Source organism: Trichinella spiralis (genome assembly GCF_000181795.1).
Source record: "Trichinella spiralis strain ISS 195 chromosome Unknown Scfld2, whole genome shotgun sequence".
Taxonomy (NCBI): Eukaryota; Metazoa; Nematoda; class Enoplea; order Trichinellida; family Trichinellidae; genus Trichinella; species Trichinella spiralis.
In genome coordinates, this window is record NW_003526941.1 from 3,019,068 (window position 1) to 3,039,065 (window position 19,998).

General features: G+C 39.6%; 3 protein-coding genes across 3 annotated transcripts; 1 reads left to right on the plus strand and 2 right to left on the minus strand.

Annotated features, from left to right (window-relative positions):
* Positions 1-17: 17 nt before the first annotated feature.
* Tsp_03153 (putative KH domain protein) lies at positions 18-11,210 on the minus strand (the record flags this gene model as incomplete). Its single annotated transcript, XM_003379447.1, has 12 exons — positions 11,081-11,210; positions 10,191-10,281; positions 8,945-9,210; positions 8,676-8,881; positions 8,160-8,531; positions 5,654-7,982; positions 5,076-5,578; positions 4,798-4,983; positions 4,472-4,720; positions 3,414-4,403; positions 2,944-3,371; positions 18-2,253 (listed from the first exon to the last, which is right to left on the minus strand). Coding segments are annotated over exons 1-12 (7,986 nt in total), but the record flags the coding sequence as incomplete, so codon positions are not given.
* A 1,510-nt stretch (positions 11,211-12,720) lies between these two features.
* Positions 12,721-14,820, plus strand: Tsp_03154 (dihydrolipoyl dehydrogenase). Its single transcript, XM_003379448.1, has 8 exons — positions 12,721-12,784; positions 12,862-12,941; positions 13,128-13,257; positions 13,330-13,682; positions 13,746-14,110; positions 14,199-14,388; positions 14,456-14,665; positions 14,752-14,820. The coding sequence occupies exons 1-8, from the start codon at positions 12,721-12,723 to the stop codon at positions 14,818-14,820; spliced, it is 1,461 nt and encodes a 486-aa protein (XP_003379496.1).
* Positions 14,821-16,424: 1,604 nt separating this feature from the next.
* On the minus strand, positions 16,425-19,882 carry Tsp_03155 (hepatocyte growth factor-regulated tyrosine kinase substrate). Its single transcript, XM_003379449.1, has 12 exons — positions 19,777-19,882; positions 19,531-19,615; positions 19,183-19,366; positions 19,077-19,152; positions 18,900-19,021; positions 18,661-18,785; positions 18,529-18,598; positions 18,341-18,463; positions 18,182-18,280; positions 17,505-17,913; positions 17,054-17,449; positions 16,425-16,999 (listed from the first exon to the last, which is right to left on the minus strand). Exons 1-12 carry the CDS (start codon positions 19,880-19,882, stop codon positions 16,425-16,427), a joined length of 2,370 nt encoding a protein of 789 aa, XP_003379497.1.
* Between the last annotated feature and the right edge of the window lie 116 nt (positions 19,883-19,998).

Genomic DNA, 19,998 nt, shown 5'->3' on the forward strand with positions numbered 1-19,998 from the left:
GCAGCTTGCATCATCACTAGCGGTGGCGGTACGCGAGATGCATAATGGTACGTTCCCATCGCAGGTCTAGATCCTGGGGTATATTGATGATGTACATGCGGATAAGTATTTTGTGAAGCGATATGATGGTGATGTGAGGACGAAGCTGCACCACTCTGATAAGGGTTCTGCGATCCAATGTGCATAGCTTGCATTCCTTGCACGCTCATCATCATTGCTTGATGAAATGACGATTCAGATTCATTGTTTCCGAGCACAGACTGTGGTTGCTGGTGATGATAGTAATGATGATGTGGCTGCTGTTGTTGCTGCTGTGAGGGCTGTTGTTGATGTTGCAAAAGTTGAAGCTGATGTTGGTGACGATTAACAAAATCCATACTGTGTTGTTGTTGTTGTTGTTGCTGCTGCTGCTGCTGCTGCTGCTGTTGTTGTTGTTGTGGCTGTTGCGGCGGCTGCTGCTGCGGTTGTTGTTTCTGTTGCTGGTAATATGATGAACTGGGAATGTCAAACAATGATCGCGTACTGGGCTGTTTCAAAGACGTGTAAAAATCATAGCCACCACCATTACCAAGCCAATCGCGGTCAACATCATTATCAACATTACGGCGGTTGACTCGAAACAATTCTGGATCCCAATAATCTGTGGAGCTGAGAAACATGTCTTCAATATTTGATGCTGTACTACTCTTCTTTGTAATATTCGCAGAGTCTGATTCGGCTTCTTTTTTGGCCGCTTCTTTTTGGGCTAATTGCTTCAGCCGACGCTCGTCGCCAATTGGAGTAGGATAGGTTGGACGATCATTTCTCCAAATATCATGCTCATAACGCAGGTGACCAGAGTCACTGTTCGTGTTGAAATTTAACAGGCCGTATTTATCAGCAACGTCTGCAGAACCAAAATTGCTGATCCCTGCCGACGCCGATGCCGGTCTGGCAAAGTCAGTCATGGAAAAGTTGAGAGCGTCAGATGCACCAGCCGAATTCCGCCCGCTGTTCAAATCAAACGCCGTGCTGAAATAATTGAATCCACCATTCGCGGTGGTTGTCGTTGGACCTGCAGTCAGCGTCGTTTTAGAAGCTGCTGTTACCGCAGTGTTTTTGTTTTGAGACTTGGCACGGTTAAAACACATGCCAAAAGGAGAATAGAGCAAATATTCGGCGAACAACTCGAACGGATCCCCTGATTCGCTCGCAAGATGGGTAGTAGAAGAAGAAGGACTCTCAACCGTTGATGAACCAATTCCTGGAGCTGAACGATGATGATGATGATGCTCCGCTTCGACATTTCGAGCAACACTTGCCGTCTGGTCGTTGTTGTCAGCACGAGAAGAGAACACATCCGTACCAAATGCTGCAGCCTTGTTGTAATTAGTATCGTTTTTGCTCTGCGCAGTTGCGGCGACACCGGCAGAAGAATACGCACTGTTATTCTCTTCAAAATTTCTGCTTGGAACAACGTTCGACTGCATGTTCTCTTCGCCAGTATTCACTGTTGGGTCTCGGCTACTGCGCACTGTTGACGGTGAGCTGACAACGTTCATTGTTGCTTTCATCGGCGACGATACCGACCTCACAGCCCAGACGTTTTCATTGATATTATTACTAACGACGCCAGTGCTAATACTACTGCACGTGGTAGTTGTAATCGTGGCAGTGTTGTTTGGCACAAAACAAGCAGAGGTGAATAGTTCAGCAGTGCAAACGGCAGCAGTTGACACAACGCTAACAACAGGCGGTGCCGTCGAGGTTACGGTCACAACACTGCTCGAGGTGATGACCATCGCAACCGCGGCATCCGCTGCACCTGGCTTCGCTGTCTCAACCGCTGTAGCCGTCGGCCGAGGCGAGTCTTTGACATGAACGCTGCTGGCGCTTGTGTTACCAGCTGCAGCTGACTGCTGTTGTTTTGTCGCCGCTGCTGTGGAGACGGCGCTTGGTACCCACTGAGTGATTTCAGGAAAGCCGCCTTTGGAAGCTGTTGCTGTTGTTGCTGTCTGCTTTTCCGCTGACCTGCCGCTCGGCCCGGCCGACATTGCTGCTCTGGACGGTGAAACGCCAAAGCCGGAACCAGAAGCTGCTGCGTTCTTCGCTTGACCAGAAATATTGTCCTTCTTATTCTCCTTACCTTTCACTTTTGAGATAATACTTTCTACGTGAGATTCAGAATCATCCACCAGACCGCCGATCATTTGTAGAGCTTGATTTGCCGCTTCAACTGATCCCCTAGAAGCGGAGAAACTTTTCGGCCGGTTGCTAAAAAAGCTATACTTCGGAATGCTTCATGTCTGAGTTTGATGGGTTAGTGTGAAACCGTGAGAGAAAAATAACTGCCGATATTTAGAGGGAAATTGCCGCAAACACCAGAAACAAACTCTCTCTGTTTTAAAAAGTTGTAAAAACAAAGCAAGCAAAAAAATGTACCCTTTTCTTCCTTGCTTCAGTAAAACTGAAAAAAAATCACAAAAAATATTTTAAAAAAGTATTTTTTTTGAAGAAACAAAACAAAACAAAACAAAAACAGCTAAATACCGTTTACAAGCTTTACAATTTCAGTTGAACAACTTTTCCACAAAAAGCTATTTTGCCAAAATCAGCAACTATGGCAATGTATAATATTAAATTTGGTTGCAAAACTTTGGTTGAGCTTTGCAATAAAGAAACAAGCAGCAGAATATACCAGAAAACATACAAAAAATGCAGATTAATGAATATTCGTAACTTTCGTCAACGTTACAGCAGAGAGAGAGTGTGTGTGTGTATGTGTTGTTTTGCTTGCTTTGATTAGGGATAATAAAGAAGATGTACGTGAAGAAACTCGAAAATTAAACCCATCAAGCACAAAGAAGCTTTTCCAAAGACAGCGAACAAAGAAAGAAAGAAAAAAAGAAAAAAAAAGAAAGAAAAAGCAGAAAAAAAGACATAAAATACTGCACAAAAACGCACCTGATTGTGACCATGCGCTCTTTCTGACCGTTCTGCTGCTTTTCGACTTCAATATGTGCACCGCTGGCTTCTCGAATGGCGTTGATATTCTGTCCACCGCGACCGATGACCCGGGCAATAGCCTGTGACGAAACGTATTGGCGATAATGCTGCTGAGGACGGCGTCCATCGCGCCAGGTCGGCGACGAACCAGTCGGTTCCTCGACCCGCCAACGGCTCGTCGCCTGTTGGCTAGCGCTAGCACGGAAACGACCTCCAGTTCCTGGCCCTGCTCGCGTTGCATTGTCAGCAACAGCAGCGCCACCACCACCAACAGAAACCGCAGCTTTTCCATGCGTGGTGTCAACAGGCCCGGTTGCTTTGCAAGCATTTTGTTGTTGCACCGATTTCGATGAGGAAAAATTTTCGCTAAAAATTACACACCAAATCTGTAATCTCATAAAAAATAAACTCATCAATTAAAAAATAACATACGAAAATTTCAAACTGCCGCGTGAAGTCGACGCATGAGAGGTAAAATGCTGAGGTCGGGATGAACACGGCGTAGAGGACGGTAATGGAGGACCCGTGGAGCCAGAACCACCGCTGCCAGTGCTAACTTGACCGCCGGACGTTCTGACGCCGCTAGCCAACTTGGGCGACGAGACTGCTTCTTGCTTGCCTCTGCGCAAACGACGCCTTCGACCCTGCCGGTCAGCCAGATCGCTTCCAGCGGTACCACGCTGACGACTCTCGTACGACGGCCTAGCGGGTATGAATTCCGCATCTGAGCCGCCGCTTTTCGGCGAACCGGATAATTCTTGGTCCATTGAACCCTCCTGCACCGGACACGACTCACCACCGACAGAAGAGATCAGCGGATCCAAATTCACCACAGGTCTCCTCTGCGGAGAGAGGCTCGCTGCTGAACTCGCTCGACTGGTGTTATTACTGCTAAACGGGCTCCTGCCGACCGTCAACTGATGCTTCTTCTTGGGGCCGCCAGTTCGTTTATTATTATTATCATTATTCGATCGTTCGCCTGATGCTGTTTTTGCTGCTGCTGTTGCTGGTGTCGTCGTCGTTGTTACTGTTTCTACTGCTGTAGTTACCGATGTTGCTATAAAATTTTCATCGTTGATTTCTTCTTCTTCGACAACGTCGTCCACTTCGTCAACATCCATATCCTTCGATTTCACAGCAGTATCCGCTTGTGAGCTTGAATCTTGCGACGCAACGTCAACGCCACTGGCCGGTTGCTGTTGCTGCTGCTGCTGCTGTTGTTCAGCTTTCTTTTTCATCTTTTTCTGCTTGTTTTTCTCCTTTTTCCGTTGCTTCGCTTGACGCCTCGACTCGGCCAACTGTTGTTCATGTTCAATTTCCATTAACAAACCGGCAGCCACTTTGTTCGCCTGCAACGCTTGTCGATCTTTCGCTGCCTCGATTACATCCACAGCTTCTCGACACTGGGCCAACAGATCCTGTTATATACATATATATTGGAATGAAAAAAAATTTTTTTAATATGCAATAAATCAAATTTTCAGACTTTATCAGTGATTGTGCTCAAGTAGCGAACGATATCTTGATGAGAGGGGAACTGTCGAACATGCTTGACCAAAAGTCGAACCACTTCCACATGACCTTTGCGAAAGGCGGTCATCAAAGGTGTTACGCCTCGATTGTCGGCCGCCTCGATGTCCGCATTCGCTTCAATTAGCACGGCCACCGTTTCCAAATGACCACCATGCGCAGCGAGCCACAATGCCGTGTGACCTTTCTTTGTTTTAGCATCCAACTTTAAAATTTACATGCAAACAATGACAGCAATTAACAAATGCAATGAGAAACAAAAACAAAAAAAATATCACGCACCCATACGCCATAATTCAACAGCATCGATACGAAAGCGGTATGTCCTTTATCAGCTGCAATAGTCAGACAAGTATCACGACCGGTTGGCACTGGGGAACAATTGGGATCGGCACCAAATTCAAGCAACACTCGCCCAACTTCGACGTAACCGCCAGTAGCGGCTTCCATCAGGGGCGTCAGACCACTCTACAGATTAGAAGTTAAAAAGCAATTAAAAATCAAAAACAAAACAGTTTGATTCATAAAATGTAACATTACACAACATATTATAAATATACCTTAGCACGATGTTCAACTACTGCACCACTCTGTAATAGAAGGCGAACCACGTCTGCTTTCCCTTGGAAGCAAGCAAGCGTCAAGGCAGTGTTTCGGTTAGTTTCAATGTGCGAAGTGATGTCAGCACCACGCTCAATTAGAAACTTCACCGCGTCTGCGTTGCCGTTCATTGCAGCTAACATCAACGGCGAGATGCCCAGCTTACTTCCAGATCGTGCGTTAATTTCAGCACCGCTTTGCAAAAGCAACTGCATCACTTCCGTGTGACCGCCGGACGCTGCCACACACAATGGTGTGTAATCGTTGCCGTTACGATGCTCTTTGTTAGCTTTGTGTGACAATAAAACACGTACCGCCTGTTTGCGACCATTTTGGCAGGCCAAAGTCAATGCGGTGTCTTTGGTGCGTTCGATCACCGCCTCGATGTTCGCACCTTGCTTGATCAGCACCTCGACCGTAGAAGCGTGTCCTTGGCTTGCGGCTACCATCAGTGGACTATAGCCTGTAATTGTAAGTTAACCATTTCTTATCACAAATTAAAAAATGGTATAATTACAAATTCAAATTGCAAAATTACCCCGCTTGTCACGGTGCTCAATATGCGCACCACGCTGCAACAAAAACAATACCAGATCATCGTAGCCACCGGCGCAGGCTAACGTCAATGCAGTGTCATGATTGCTTTCAGTCTGGATGTTCAAATCCAAAGTTGAAGACGATCCGGTCAACTTTGCATCTGACTGTGCTGTGGTGGATGATGCAACAGTGGCGTTACTATGACCAGCAGCACCACTACTCCCGCCGCTCATACCAGCAGTGGTGTTAGCAGCACTGCTCTGCCCGAGTAAAGTCGATGGAAATGGTTTCGACCTTCGAGCTGTGTGGCGCTTGGTCGTCTTAACGACGCGAGTGGATGTAAGTGAACCAGCTAAAGCTTCAGCTGGTGGAGGGGGCGGAGGAACCCCGGTTGGTGGTGTCAGAGGTTTGGTTTGCGTTTCATGTCCAATATTTGTCTGCGAAATTTGTTGAGGTAGTAATTTCTGTTGTTTCGGATTTTGCTTTTGCTGTTGTTGTTTCTGCTGTTGCTGTTTTTGTTGTTGCTGCTGCTTTTGTTGTTGCTGCTGTTTTTGCTGTTGCTGCTGTTTTTGTTGTTGCTGCTGTTTTTGTTGTTGCTGCTGCTTTTGCTGTTGCTGCTGCTTTTGCTGTTGCTGCTGCTTTTGCTGCTCTAGTTGTGACTGTTGCTGCTGTGACTGTTGCTGCTGTGATTGCTGTTGTTGTTGTTGTTGTCGTTGCTGCTGCTGCTGCTGTTGTTGATGATGAGGATGCTGTTCCTGTGAACGTTGCAATCGTTGCTGCTGCCGCCTTTGCATTATATTTGTAGCAATAGTAGCAAAATTTGTCATCTTCAATGATATATCTTCATTTCCAGTTAATGCAAATGTATTTTGATAAGCGGCAAAGTAACTGCCACTTAAATCTACGTCTTTGTCCGTCGAAAGTGGAATGAAGTAGCTCTCTTGTACAGAAGTTGCCAAATCTGAATTGGACGCACATTCATCCACTGTAGAATAGTTTCCATTAAGATGGTGACTCTCCTGACTGTAACTATAAGAGTTATTACGCTCACATGTCGCGCAACAAATTTCCTCAAACTCATGCTGCTGTTGCGGTGGTAGCAGGGCTTGCTGCTGATCAACGGGTACAACAAAATTAAATTGTCCCTGTTGTAACATCTGCATCTGTTGACTACCGGCAAAATGTTTCCAAGCTGCATCAACGTCGATTAAATCAATGTGCTGCAACGGGGAACCCATTGTAAAATCCGTGTGTCCATGCAAATGCAAAGGCAATGATTCTACATTCTGCTGTTGTTGTTGCTGCTGTTCTTCGTCAACAATCGGTACACCTTCATCCAAGTGCTGTTCACCATTAACGTTCACAAACCGGCCAGCCGGACAATATTGACACTTGGGGGACATTGGCGATTGTGCTGATGACGGTATCAACACTGGTGGTTCTGAATTTCGGCCAAGATTCGTGTCCGGCGGAGTGATGTACATCAAACCAGTCAAGTGATTCAAACGACGATTTGGTTCTGAGCAGTTCATTAATTGAGGGTACGGACTTTTATAACACTGCGCAGCAGCCCTTTCGCATATTGGATCGCCGAGTCGTTTACCTCGTTCGTACAAATTTCCCATGATACTTATATCTAAACCAGGCATTTGCTCTTCTGACGACTCGGACAATTCTGCTTCATCAAATTCACATTCAACCATCTCATCGTCACTGCCATGGGCAAATTTTGACGGTTCAGCTGATTGTGCGACACTTTCGCCTGCTGAAGACATCATTGAAGTCGAATCCAAGGCTGCCGCCCCGTTTAACGCACTATCCAAGAGTATACGACAAACTCCCGTATGTCCACCACGGCTTGCTTCCATGACGCACGTCGTACCGTCTTTCAGCTTTACATTCACATCAGCACCACGCTCCAGCAGCAATCGCGCCACAGCCTCTTTACCAAAAGAGCAAGCCAACGAAAGAGCCGTATGCTCCCTCCCAGGCGTCAGGCGATTAATATCTGCACCCCTAGATAAGAGAAGTTCCACAATGACAAGGTGTCCATTCTTGGCTGCTTTCATCAACGGAGTTTGCCCATTGCGATCAGCTTGCTCCACATTTGCACCTTCGCTCAGCAACAACTTAGTGACTGTAACATGTCCATTCTCAGCCGCTTTCGACAATGCCGTCTCCATTGCTGGGTTCAGCGCTTCTAAGTTAGCTCCGTGTTCCAAAAGTAGCTGTGCGCAACAAGCCCAACCCTCTTGCGCCGCTTCAATCAGCGCTGTATTGATACCAGCTTCAGTGTCGGCATTGTTGCACAGCAAAAACAGGGCCATGTCCTAAACACATTCGTAAATTTCCGCAAGAAATTCAAAAAATAAAAATACACTTGTTTATCTCATTATTTAAATTAGAAGAAATGACTAATTCTGTTTCAAAATAAAGCTAATTTAGAATTTACGTAATACAAAAAAGCCAAAAATAACAAATCACATAGAAATAAATAAAAATCTTACCTTGTAACCGTTAGAACAAGCAATAGTCAACGCAGTTTCACCAGTGTCTTCATGAACTGCATTCACGTCGGCACCATAGGAAGAAAGAAGCTGAACCAAGGCCATGCTGCCAGTTCGAGCTGCTTCCATTAGAGGAGTGCAACCCTTATAACAAGGATGATTTACATCGGCGCCATACTCGAGAAACAATTTAATCATGTCCTCGCACCCGCTAACTGATGCCAACAGCAATGCCGACTCCAAACAAGAGGACAAAAGACTCGGTGAATAACATTTTTCCAGAAGCATCTTGGCAATGTCCACTCGAGAATCGGCACAACACTCAATCAAAGCTGCCTCTATATCCTTCTCATGAACACCATAGTTGCACTTCTTACTTAAAAAATATTTCACAATTTCCACATAACCTTTGAAACAAGCGACAGACAATGGACTATCCTATACCAAAGAAAACCAAAATGTTCAACAACATTCATTCAACAAAACAAAGGATGCAAATACAACAAACAAGCAAACCTTAGGATGTCGATTAGGCATTTTTACTTTCGCGCCGCGACCAATAAGCAGTTTCACCATATCAAGATCGCCAATGGCGGTCGCCTCAGCTAATGGATAGAAGCGATCGATGCTAGTTTGTTCATTCGGATTGGCGCCTGCATCCAGCATCGCTTTCACCACATCCAGTTTACCGCTCGCACATGCAAAATACAAAGGTGAGCAACCTAGTAAAATTAAATAAAATTAAACACTCCAACAAGAAACAACAAAAAAAATTAATTACTGACCATTTTTTGATAAGCTAGTCAAGCTGGCCCCTTTCGACAGTAACAATTTCACCACCTCAGCATGACCGTACAAGGCAGCTTCCATCAAAGGGGTTCGGTCGCCGTCGACACCACGATCTTCGACGTCAATCTGCAACGACAGCATCGCTGACACAACATCAAGATAGCCGTGCATACATCCCAGCATCATGAGAGCTTGGCCTTCTTCGGCGTCGTGGGTTAAATTAGCAATTCGAGACGACAAACCCGCGAAATTCTCACCCGAGCTTAAACAATACAAAATATTCATAAACAATAATGAAAACTATATTGCAGAAGATTCACTTCAAATACAATTAATTAAAAATTATGTAAAACTGTAAATGAATTAATTAGATGACAGTTTTTTCAACTGAACAAAAAAAACTGCTCAATTAAAACTTAATAATTACAGAATAACAATTCGCAGTCAGTTCAAATTACAACGTTTCGATAACTCAAAATGAATCACTACTTACTTTTCTTCATTGAAATTCGTTAATTCATGTTATGACGGCTTTTAAATGAATTATAATTGTAAAATTTTAGAATAAAAACCAATTTCAGTAATATCACTAAACTTATCTGAAGCTGTTAATTGTACATAGCTAAGCGATTTCTCTAACTAATCAATTAATTGTAAAACAATTTTCCTTTAATACGTATGTTCTAATAAATCAAATACAATTTTTGGACATCTTTAATTTCAGAAAACTATAATTCAGTAATTCTAGTTATAAAAAAAACTGTTCTATAATACAATGCACTGAAAAAGATCACTTCAGAAAACCAAACTTGAAAATCAATAATTTCTAAATTTGAAACAAGCAATCAGTTTCATGAAATATTATACATTCAGTTTCGCATATTGCATGGGAAGAAAAAATTATCTTGAGCAACTTATCACCATAGCTGCATTAAAGATTCAGCTAATTTTTCACACTGCATAACCGCAACTGACAAAATAAGGAACAGGAAAGCTGTGAATTGGAAATAAAGTACAGTAAGCTTTGGTTTGCCTTGAACTAATTTTTTAAATATCAATTGCACTTTTCAAACTGAAATACTTCGGTCCAAGTTATTCCGTATCTCTGTGACTTAAAACTCATTAATTTTGAAAAACAACTAAAACGAAAATGAAAAATACTTGCACACAGACAAATGAACATATAACAACATCATTAAAATAAAACAAATCAGCTGAAGCTGAAATTTAAAATTTACTTACCTTAATTTAACAACCATCTTGGCAAGTTCAGAGGTTCTGCCTGGACCACACTCACAACACACAAATTCAGACGGACCCGTCTCACCAGATGCTAAAAAAGAAGGATTTCTTTTGTTAAAAATATATACATAGCAGCAAATCAAAAAGAAAAATTAAAAAATATTTAATTAAAGCCTCAAATACGTTAAACTGTCATGATGGAAAAACTGATAAAATCCAAATAAAAATCTCCAAGCTCTGCAAATGAAATAATTTACAAAAAGTCGTTGGCTTGCGCATTACTAGTGTTAATTTTTCATACAATTTTGAATGTATTTCATATATAATGATTGGATTCAAAAAAGATACTTGTTTACTATTCACAAAGAGGGAATAATAGAAAAATTTGTTAGAAATAAAAATCGAAATGTTCTAAATGTGTTGTTCTAAATTTGTTTGGTAAAAATATTTTACAGTAATATAAACCAGTAGAAACAACATAACTCAGAAATTTGTTTCTTGGAAATAAAGTGAATAACAAACAAATCAGTTGACTTAAAAACAAATGAAATTAAGTAAACAAGGAAGTACACATATTCCAATAGCTGACAGCTGAATTGCCGCGAAAAGGAAAATTTTTTTTAACCATTTAAGTTCAAAAAGTAGCTATCGGAAGAGAATGAAAAACATAGCATATACTCTCCTTTCCCAAAAATAGTGGCAACAGAAATACAAACCAAAAAAATTCGATTTTTATAAATACTAAAATGAATTTCCTATTGTAGGAAATAATATGTATTTAAATTTTGACATAGTATATCAGGAAAATATCAGGCAACGCAGATAAAAGTACATTTAATATTTTCACAATTATCTCTACTTAATTTAGTACTGCACAAATTTAATCTTACTGTTGTTCACTGGTGGCATATTGGCTAAATTCTGCATTGAGGATTCCTCAGTGGCAGCATTATTCGAGCCTGATAGATACAAAACGAGGTCGTCGTCATCCACATCAGTATCCTTCGATCCGGATGACATTTCAAAATGTACTAACTTCCGTCTGGTGCAATCTTGCCTACAATATGTCAACAGCAGTTGTAATTGCACAAACAAGCGCGCTAATCAAAAGCGTGAAATGAAAATAGTGAATGAATCAAATTTGTGACTAAACTTCGCGGTCACTAGCCTACGGAAGTGTTAACTATCTAATACGTTCGTGCAGGGCGATTTAGAACTTTAATAGTGAAATCATACAGTAGACAGTAATATGAGAAAGAAGCATAATAATTTACACTGCAGTGCATAATATTCTAAATGCAAAGCAAATTATCTTCACTGTAACCGTCCAAAAATTTAAACACTAGGAACAGCTTTTCATTTTGATTAGATTCTGAGCTGAGTTTATATTTTTTGACAGTATGTTGGCATCATAAAATGTGAATTACTAACATGTTTGAAAATTTTAAAATAAAATATTCTAAACCTATCACAAAATAATGATCCAAAATCGATTGCACTAGCTGATAAATTTTTAAAAAATTCAAAAAACATTAAAATCATTTAAACAGTGAAATTTGTATAAATGTATTGAAAATAACATTTCGTTACGTTTTATTCATTAAAGGACAGAATACGGTCCGCCTTCAATCATCTAGACATTGCTGACAAATACAGTTATAATAATAAATATGCAAGTTCGTTCAACTTCATAATCATTAAGATTAGAAATATATTCAGCAAATACAGCCCAATAAATATCTAAACAAAAAATAACAATAAATAGAATAAAATTATTTTAAATAACATAACAAAACCATTTTTAAACTTCAAAAGTAAGTTTACATATAGAATTGCACTAGAGCCTCAAGGTCATTTCAATAAAATTGATTAAGTGCCAGAGTAAACGAAAAAGAAACATTTAAAAACAGAATGAAATATACACATATATGTATACATTTTATTTATTTATTTATTTATAGATGCACAAGTAATAAAATGAAATACAACATAAATCACGATGAAATAATTACATGTAAATTAAGTCATACTACATGAGAATAGACTTGCTTGTTTATAAAAGCATATTTTTAAAAGTAATGAACTTTAACAATAACAAGGATGACTTATAATGAAAATTTCAAAGCTCATCTAAAGCATTAATTGTTGAAATATTTCATCTGCATATTTTGGTGCCTGTTTAAAAGACGTATACTGTAATTTCAAATAGAACAGCTTTGAAAAGTACACTAACCTCCTTGACTTAAATCTAAATAACGTTGAAAAATAATAAATATATAAATATGTGAATATGTATGAGGGGAAGCAGATGAAGAGAAAACTGAACAAATGCACAGAAACAAATATAATTGCTACTTGCTTATACGATTTTCTACTGTAGGATATTTTTTGAGTTTTGTCATTTATCAAGATTATCGACTGTCAATTTGGTGATATTTTACCTGTCAAATAAATTCGTCATTTACGCTGCTATGCTTCGTTTGGGAAGTTCAATTATTAAAAAACACTTCCAAGTAAAGATTTTCATCAGATGCTCAGATGTTATTCTTTTACTTTTTATGACAGGCGTTGCTCAGAAATGACAACTGGATCCAGTTTAGAAAATTTTCCAGTTCATCAGGTAAAATTATTTATATCTGAAAGATTTTTTCCATTGTTTTTTGCTTTGCAGAGGATGTTGATATTGTTGTCATCGGTAGTGGTCCAGGTGGTTACGTCGCTGCAATTAAAGCTGCTCAGCTTGGGATGAAGGTGCGTTTGTAGAATTTTTTTTCACACTGCATTTTTTTTCTATAAAGATTATTCTGTCAGAATATTTCATATTTATTCTGCGGTTCAGTCATTACTTGCGTTGTTTAGAAAACGTTTGTTGTTATATAAAGCAAAATAAAATAACGATTTTTGTATGTTTCTATTTGTTGAATCAAACTTCTGTAGACCGTTTGCGTGGAAAAGGATAACACACTGGGAGGCACGTGTCTGAACGTCGGCTGCATTCCTTCGAAAGCGTTACTTAACAATTCTCACATTTACGAACAGTTTGCAAGCGGCCATTTCGCAAAGCATGGTATTCATGTTTGATATTTCTAAGCATTTCTCACGTGTGATCGTTTTTCAAAAATTTCGCTTCATTTTTCAGGCATTGAAGGCACAGCCAGTTTGAATTTGGCAGCGATGATGGAACAGAAGTCGAACGCTGTCAAGATGCTAACTGGTGGCATTGCAGCGCTGTTCAAAGCGAACAAAGTTACACATATGCAAGGCCATGGAACAATTACCGCGAAAAATGAAGTGACCGTCCAAAAGTCGGATGGTCAGCAAGAAAAAGTGAAAACGAAAAACATCCTCATCGCTACTGGATCTGAAGTGACGCCTTTTCCTGGAATTGAGATCGATGAGCAATATTTTTTAACTTCCACTGGTGCATTGTCGTTGAATCGTGTGCCCAAGCATATGGTGGTCATTGGCGCCGGTGTGATCGGTGTCGAATTGGTCAGTTTTGTTCAAATTAAATACTGCTTGCAAGTTATCTGTTTTTGGTTTTAATTTTCTCAGGGTTCGGTCTGGCATCGTCTCGGCGCTGAAGTAACCGCAGTTGAATTTCTTGGTTACATCGGTGGTGTTGGAATTGATATGGAAGTTTCAAGAAATTTTCAACGTACCTTGTCCAGATCGGGCATGAAGTTCAAACTGAACACCAAAGTACTTTCCGCTACCAAAGTGTCCAACGATTTAATCAAAGTGACCATGGAAGGTGTTAAACAAGGTTCTAAAAAGGAAGAGTTGGAATGTGATGCGCTGATGGTTTGCGTCGGTCGACGACCGTATACGCATAATTTGGGCTTGGAAAATGTTGGCATTCAGTTGGACAATAAAGGGCGTGTACCAGTGAACAAACGTTTTCAAACAAGCGTACCCAAGTTAGCGCCACTTGATGTTGTTTTTAATGCTTTCCTTTAATATGCTTTTTTTGATCTGAAAAGCAGTTGTCATTTGCCATTTCTTTAGCATTTACGCCATCGGTGATTGCATAGAAGGACCGATGTTGGCGCACAAAGCCGAAGATGAAGGTATCATCTGCGTGGAGGGAATCAACGGCGGTGTTGTACACATCGATTACAACTGCATCCCGTCTGTAATTTACACACATCCGGAGGTAGCTTGGGTTGGAAAATCTGAAGAACAGCTTAAAGAACAGGTTTCAAAAACGTGTGCTTTTGGTTAACTTTTTCTGTTTATTTTCGTCTGCTCTCTTCAATATCCAGGGTGTGAAGTATAAAATCGGCAAATTCCCGTTCGTTGCCAACAGTCGTGCCAAAGCGGTGAACGATGTCGATGGATTTGTGAAAATTTTGGGCGACGCAGAAACAGATCGTATCCTTGGAGCTCATGTGATTGGGCCCAATGCTGGCGAAATGATCGCCGAAGCAGTGATAGCGTTGGAATATGGAGCTTCATGCGAAGACGTGGCACGAGTTTGTCATGCACATCCGGTTATAATTTTTTTCTGCTCAATTTTTCAGTCATAATTTTTATTTCACTTTTTCTGTTCAAAATACAGACTCTGTCAGAAGCGTTTCGTGAAGCCAACTTGCAAGCTTATTGCGGCAAAGCGATCAACTTCACCTGATAGCTGAAACTCCAAATTGTCATTTGTCTTTTTCCATCTTGCATCATCAGCACATTCTCTCGCTTCTTTGTAGTGTATTTTCAAGACACCCTAGCCGCCGCCTCTTGGCGTCAATAAGATAAAAGCAACCTAGCAACGGAATGTCTGTCATTGAGCTTTATTATTGATTAAGTTAATTTTTGATTAATAAAAATTTTGGGTGTAATAAAACTAGCAAAAAGGCAGTGCTCAACTTGTGTTTGCATTTTGGCGCCAATATTCAAAACATAACCATTGGCTAGCTGTGGTACATTGAAATGCCGACTTCCCGACTGACTACCTGTGCAAAGCAGTGCATTTTTGACCATATCAACATGATAAAATCGGCCAAATTTACTACACTCCATTCTTACCAGCTGTTATGTACAGAGCGAGGACTCTTCGCTCACTGTTAGTGATGGCGTTACAATACGAATCGCACCATAACTGCCTCTGAGTAGTCAGTCAATCATCCATCAGCAGCAAGGCCTAACAATATTGCCTCAGATACACAGTAAACCAGAAACAGGAAATTTCATCAACTTGATAGAACATAAATATTTTTAATTCTTGATTGCATTTCATACTTTTCAAGCATACTGTAATAATTCTCCAACACTTTGTCATTGACGACGTTGAAAAAAAAGGAAAGATAAATAGAAAAAAAATGCAACTTAAAATTTTTTATTTTAAAACAAACGAAAGTTTATACTTTTAATATTATTTTCCATTAAAATGAAAGCAATTTTAAAATTAATTCTTACTTTTCAATAAGCGTGTCTGTTCTCCATCGGATCGCATGAACAGTATTTGATTTCAACCAAGAGGAGCTTTGAACTGCTTGAAAATTTTTGCAACATAATTATTACTGGTGTTAGATGTGCATCAACGCAAACTATATCTACATTTGAAAATGAAAAAAAATAACAGCTTTTCCTTACACTAGTGTCTCGTACGGTTTTGATCATTTGCACAACACGGCATAAAATGGATACCTGTTCAAATTAATTCAGAAAAAACAAAAATTAATTTCAGAAAAGCATTCAAAAATTCAAATGCAAGTAACGAAGACCAAAATACAGTATCAGTGACTAGTCGTGTCACTGGTCTCAGATACAATGTATGAATGTTTCGAAATATGTGCAAATAAATTATTTTTGAGCAAACTGAACAGCTGACGCGACCGCTTTTCCCAGAAATAAATGTTCAGCTGTGCACTTATTATGCAAAATATCGTTTTATTCATATGTTTAAAGTAGCAGTATTATTTATCAGAGCAGACCATGTAAACTGTTGTTTTGCATTACTTCGCAGAACGAAGTGGATTTCACCAATCTGAATAACCACTTCATTATATAACCAAATGATGGAAATCGTACTAATCATATATACTATTATAAGCAATGAACGTTTTTTCATACTTTCACATTCATATTAATTTGTATAATAAATATAAAAAATAAACCCATAACAAAAACATGCAAAAACACCCACACCAATTCACTTACTGATTAAAAAATGCATATCCATAAATGGACAACCAGATAAATAAGTCTGTGTGTATATTAATAAGATGCGCTAAAAAATCAATCAAATGATATCAGTTCTGCTTCTACAGGTTCCGATTGTGTAGATGCTGATGCCTGTGTCACCGGTGTCGATACGTTTGGCTGGCCTGCAGTCGGCATTACCTGCTGCGTCGGCTGTGGGTGCATCACCATACCGGGTATGCCTTGACTTACAGTATACGCGTGTGGTGCCGGAAAATGTCCCGCTCCATCAAGAGGATAAACACACGACTGCACGTCCATTTGACCAGCAACAGCGTATGATGAAGAGTGATGGTACGCAGATGGTGCATGAATGTACGAGAGACCATATGATGGATCCACTGGATAGTAAGAAGAATGGTAAGCCGCCTGTTGCGGAACCATCGAAGGCTGATTAACTGAATATGGATTCGGCATCAACACCTGCGACGATGGTGCACAGTTCTCGTTTGTCGGCACTGTATATGGATACATCAGTGCTACGTGCGGAACACTAACAACTTGGGGCGTCTGGGAAAATTCTGCCTGTACATGTCCAGACTGCAGAGCAGTAGTACATGAATGGTTAAACGCTGCGGACGGCTGGACAAGCGTATTAGAGCCCATCGCTCCTTAATGATTAACCTGATAAAAGTAAAAAAATTTACGTATAAATAAATCCATACCTGTAAGCAATGACGGTTGTTGTTGATGATGATGATGATGATGCTGTTGTTGTTGTGGTGGTAGACCGACAGGAATAACAGGCTGCTGCTGCTGCTGCTGCTGTGGTTGTTGTGATGGAGGCGGTGGCGGTTGCTGCATTGCCGTTTTGTTGCGCATAAACAGTTCTCGTTGTTTTTCCTCAATTTGTCGCAAAGCTTCCATTCTTTGTAAACCAAGCATTTCATACTTCTTGAGACGCATTGACTGCAACTTGGCAAGCATTACCAATTGTTTCTGGCGCTGCATTTCAGCCAATTCCACTTTCTTTTTATCTCTGTATTCCTCTCGAAGCGATTCCAACGCTTCCCTTGCTTCACGAATTTGATTCACTTTATCTTGCAAATTCTCATAATATTCTAAGAAAAAAAAACTACATTCTACTGTGAAATAAACTGCAGTTCAAAATTATACCACGACGATCAATTCGATCTTGCATATTCTTTAACAATCGAGAATGCATCGAAGTGAGGGCAATGAAATTGTTCTGTATGGTATCATCGGCTGTAACCGATCGCCCACGAGTTTGATTACTTTTGATCCGATTGACAAACACACTGATGCTCTCGTTGAGTGAATTTACAAAATCTTGCAAAGCATTCATTTCGACGCCATTATTATTATTTTCACTTTCTACTGATTCCAGTGGTTGTTTAATTACTGAAGTTGGTTCAAACGGAGCGGAAGGAGTGGGTGATTTTCTTGTATTCGCCTGTTTCTGTTCCAACCTCACCTTTTCCCAATACTGACGATTCAAGTAACGGGCCAATTCATTTTCCATATCTTTCGCTGACGACAATCCTTTATCTTTTTTCCCTTCATTCTACAAATAACATTTTTAATCTAAAAGTATTCATTAATATCAAAAAAACCTTTATCATACTGTACATTTCGACAAAAGAGAACAGTGAATTGTACCTAAATTTCACATTTTACCTTCTCTACAGTAACCTTATACTAAAATGACACATGACAAGTTCAACTTCATGCATATTCAGCCTAATTACAATAAATTACATACATTTCAAATTAAAAAAATGATCCTTTAAAATAAGCTGAAAAATAATTAAACTGTAAAAATTTTTACATACATGGTTTGGGGACAGATTATTGGCAACAGAAGCAGAACTGGTGCCGTAATTTGAGTTCATCATTGTCGGAGGAGAAGTTTTCCACTGATATGAATTACGCTGAAAATCAGTACAATTGCAATTATTACATAAATACCGACTCCAAACTATCAAACATACATTTTTAAGACGATCCTTTTCTTCCTTTTCTGACTGTGATAGAGCCAACGCAAGCTGTAGCTCTTCCTCTTCTCTGAGCTCTGCCTCTTTCTTCTCTTTCTCCTTCTGCTTTTCTTTTTCCAACTTAAAACACAACTGTCATATAATACAAACATACAGCAGAACAAAACATTCATCACGTCAATTACCGCAGCTTTGCTCGATTCAACGGATGATGGTGTAAATTCGCCCAGTTTTTTAATTAAATCTCCAATTGGACTGAAAATAAATTGCACTTTACAAAGAAAATTTGTCTCTATATATTATTTAAAATAATGTACTTTTTGATTCGATCAAAACATCCTTCACAGACGCGAACATCACGCTCAATACCGAGATGTGGCAAAGGTATATTTTTATTGCTGCATTTGTCACAAAAAATCTGACCACAGTTTCGACAATGATGCTACAAATCGATGTAATATATTACAAACGCTTTTCTTTATACACACTGTAAAGCATGCATTTCCTTGTATTCACAGTTCAACGCAAAAATAAATAAATAAATAAATAAAATTACTTTGCGAGTAATGAGCGAAAATTGAACCTTGCATCGAAAACAATGGTCCGCATCGACCCAGTCCGGTGCTGACTCAGCCATAAACATTGCGTCACTTTCACGAAGCACCGGGAAAACATGACCTGTATTTAGCAATTCAAAAAGCAGAAATGTTCAATAATAAATAAAGAACTGTACCTTCTAATTTCATCAATGTGTGCGTATCTTTCACAATTTTGTATTCCGGATTATCGCGAAACGCATGGGCCCAACACTGAATCAATTCAAGCACTTTATCTTTAACTTTATCTGCACTTTCACTTGTAACATGCTTCAGGTCTTCCATGAATTCCTTAGTGGCAATTTCCCGATGTATTTTTGGACCACCATTCTTTACCAGTGCTTCTAAAACCAAAAGTGCATGGTGTGCTACGTGCGGATTATCCGAATGATATCTTTTTCGAACAGACAAAATTGCCGATTTTGGTCTGAAAAAAAATTCTTTCAACTCAATTCTACTTAAAATCAAAACAGTTTCGAAGTCAATTAAAACAATTCACAAAAAACTTCAATCTTATTTGAAACAATGCTTAAACTAATGTTTTAGAAAAAGTGTTTTTCCAATGTTAACTCAAAATGGTGTAATTCTTACGCAGTTTCTCCGCTTCTGACTGCATCAACACAGTTCATAATACTTTCCCAATCTGCCTCTAACAGTGTAGCATCCGTTGCTCGGTCTAAAATTTACAAATGAATTATATAATTGTAAAAATGAAAGCTGTCGACAAGAATTCTACGTTTCCAGTTTTAGCCAACCAGCAGATGTGTAAAAGTATCGAACCAGTTAAATGACAGTCTAAAGAGTAATTCAAAAATAAAATTTTATGCAAATGCTTACCTAATAACTTTTCGAACTTCTTCGACATCGCGAACGTACCAAGTGCTGCAAATAACAACACGGAAGTGGTACTGTTTTTTATATAATGAACAGCAAGTTCAGTCATAGATTACTGTAGATAATACTCAGTGAATTGTTGATAATAATTTAAAAAAATATTTTCATCTTTATTCCGCAAAATGCATATGATTAATGTTCATATCATTTTCAATGATCATACAA

Bases quoted from the DNA above. Each gene is read 5' to 3' on its own strand.
- Tsp_03154 (XM_003379448.1), top strand. From the start codon at position 12,721: ATGCTCAGATGTTATTCTTTTACTTTTTATGACAGGCGTTGCTCAGAA. The intron at 14,111-14,198 runs GTTAGCGCCACT...CCATTTCTTTAG, and splicing joins TTTCAAACAAGCGTACCCAA to CATTTACGCCATCGGTGATT. The intron at 14,389-14,455 runs GTTTCAAAAACG...TTCAATATCCAG, and splicing joins AAGAACAGCTTAAAGAACAG to GGTGTGAAGTATAAAATCGG.
- Tsp_03155 (XM_003379449.1), bottom strand. From the start codon at position 19,882: ATGACTGAACTTGCTGTTCATTATATAAAAAACAGTACCACTTCCGTG. The intron at 17,914-18,181 runs GTATGTAAAAAT...TGTTATTTGTAG, and splicing joins ATAATCTGTCCCCAAACCAT to AATGAAGGGAAAAAAGATAA. The intron at 17,450-17,504 runs GTATAATTTTGA...TTTTTTTCTTAG, and splicing joins AGATCGAATTGATCGTCGTG to AATATTATGAGAATTTGCAA.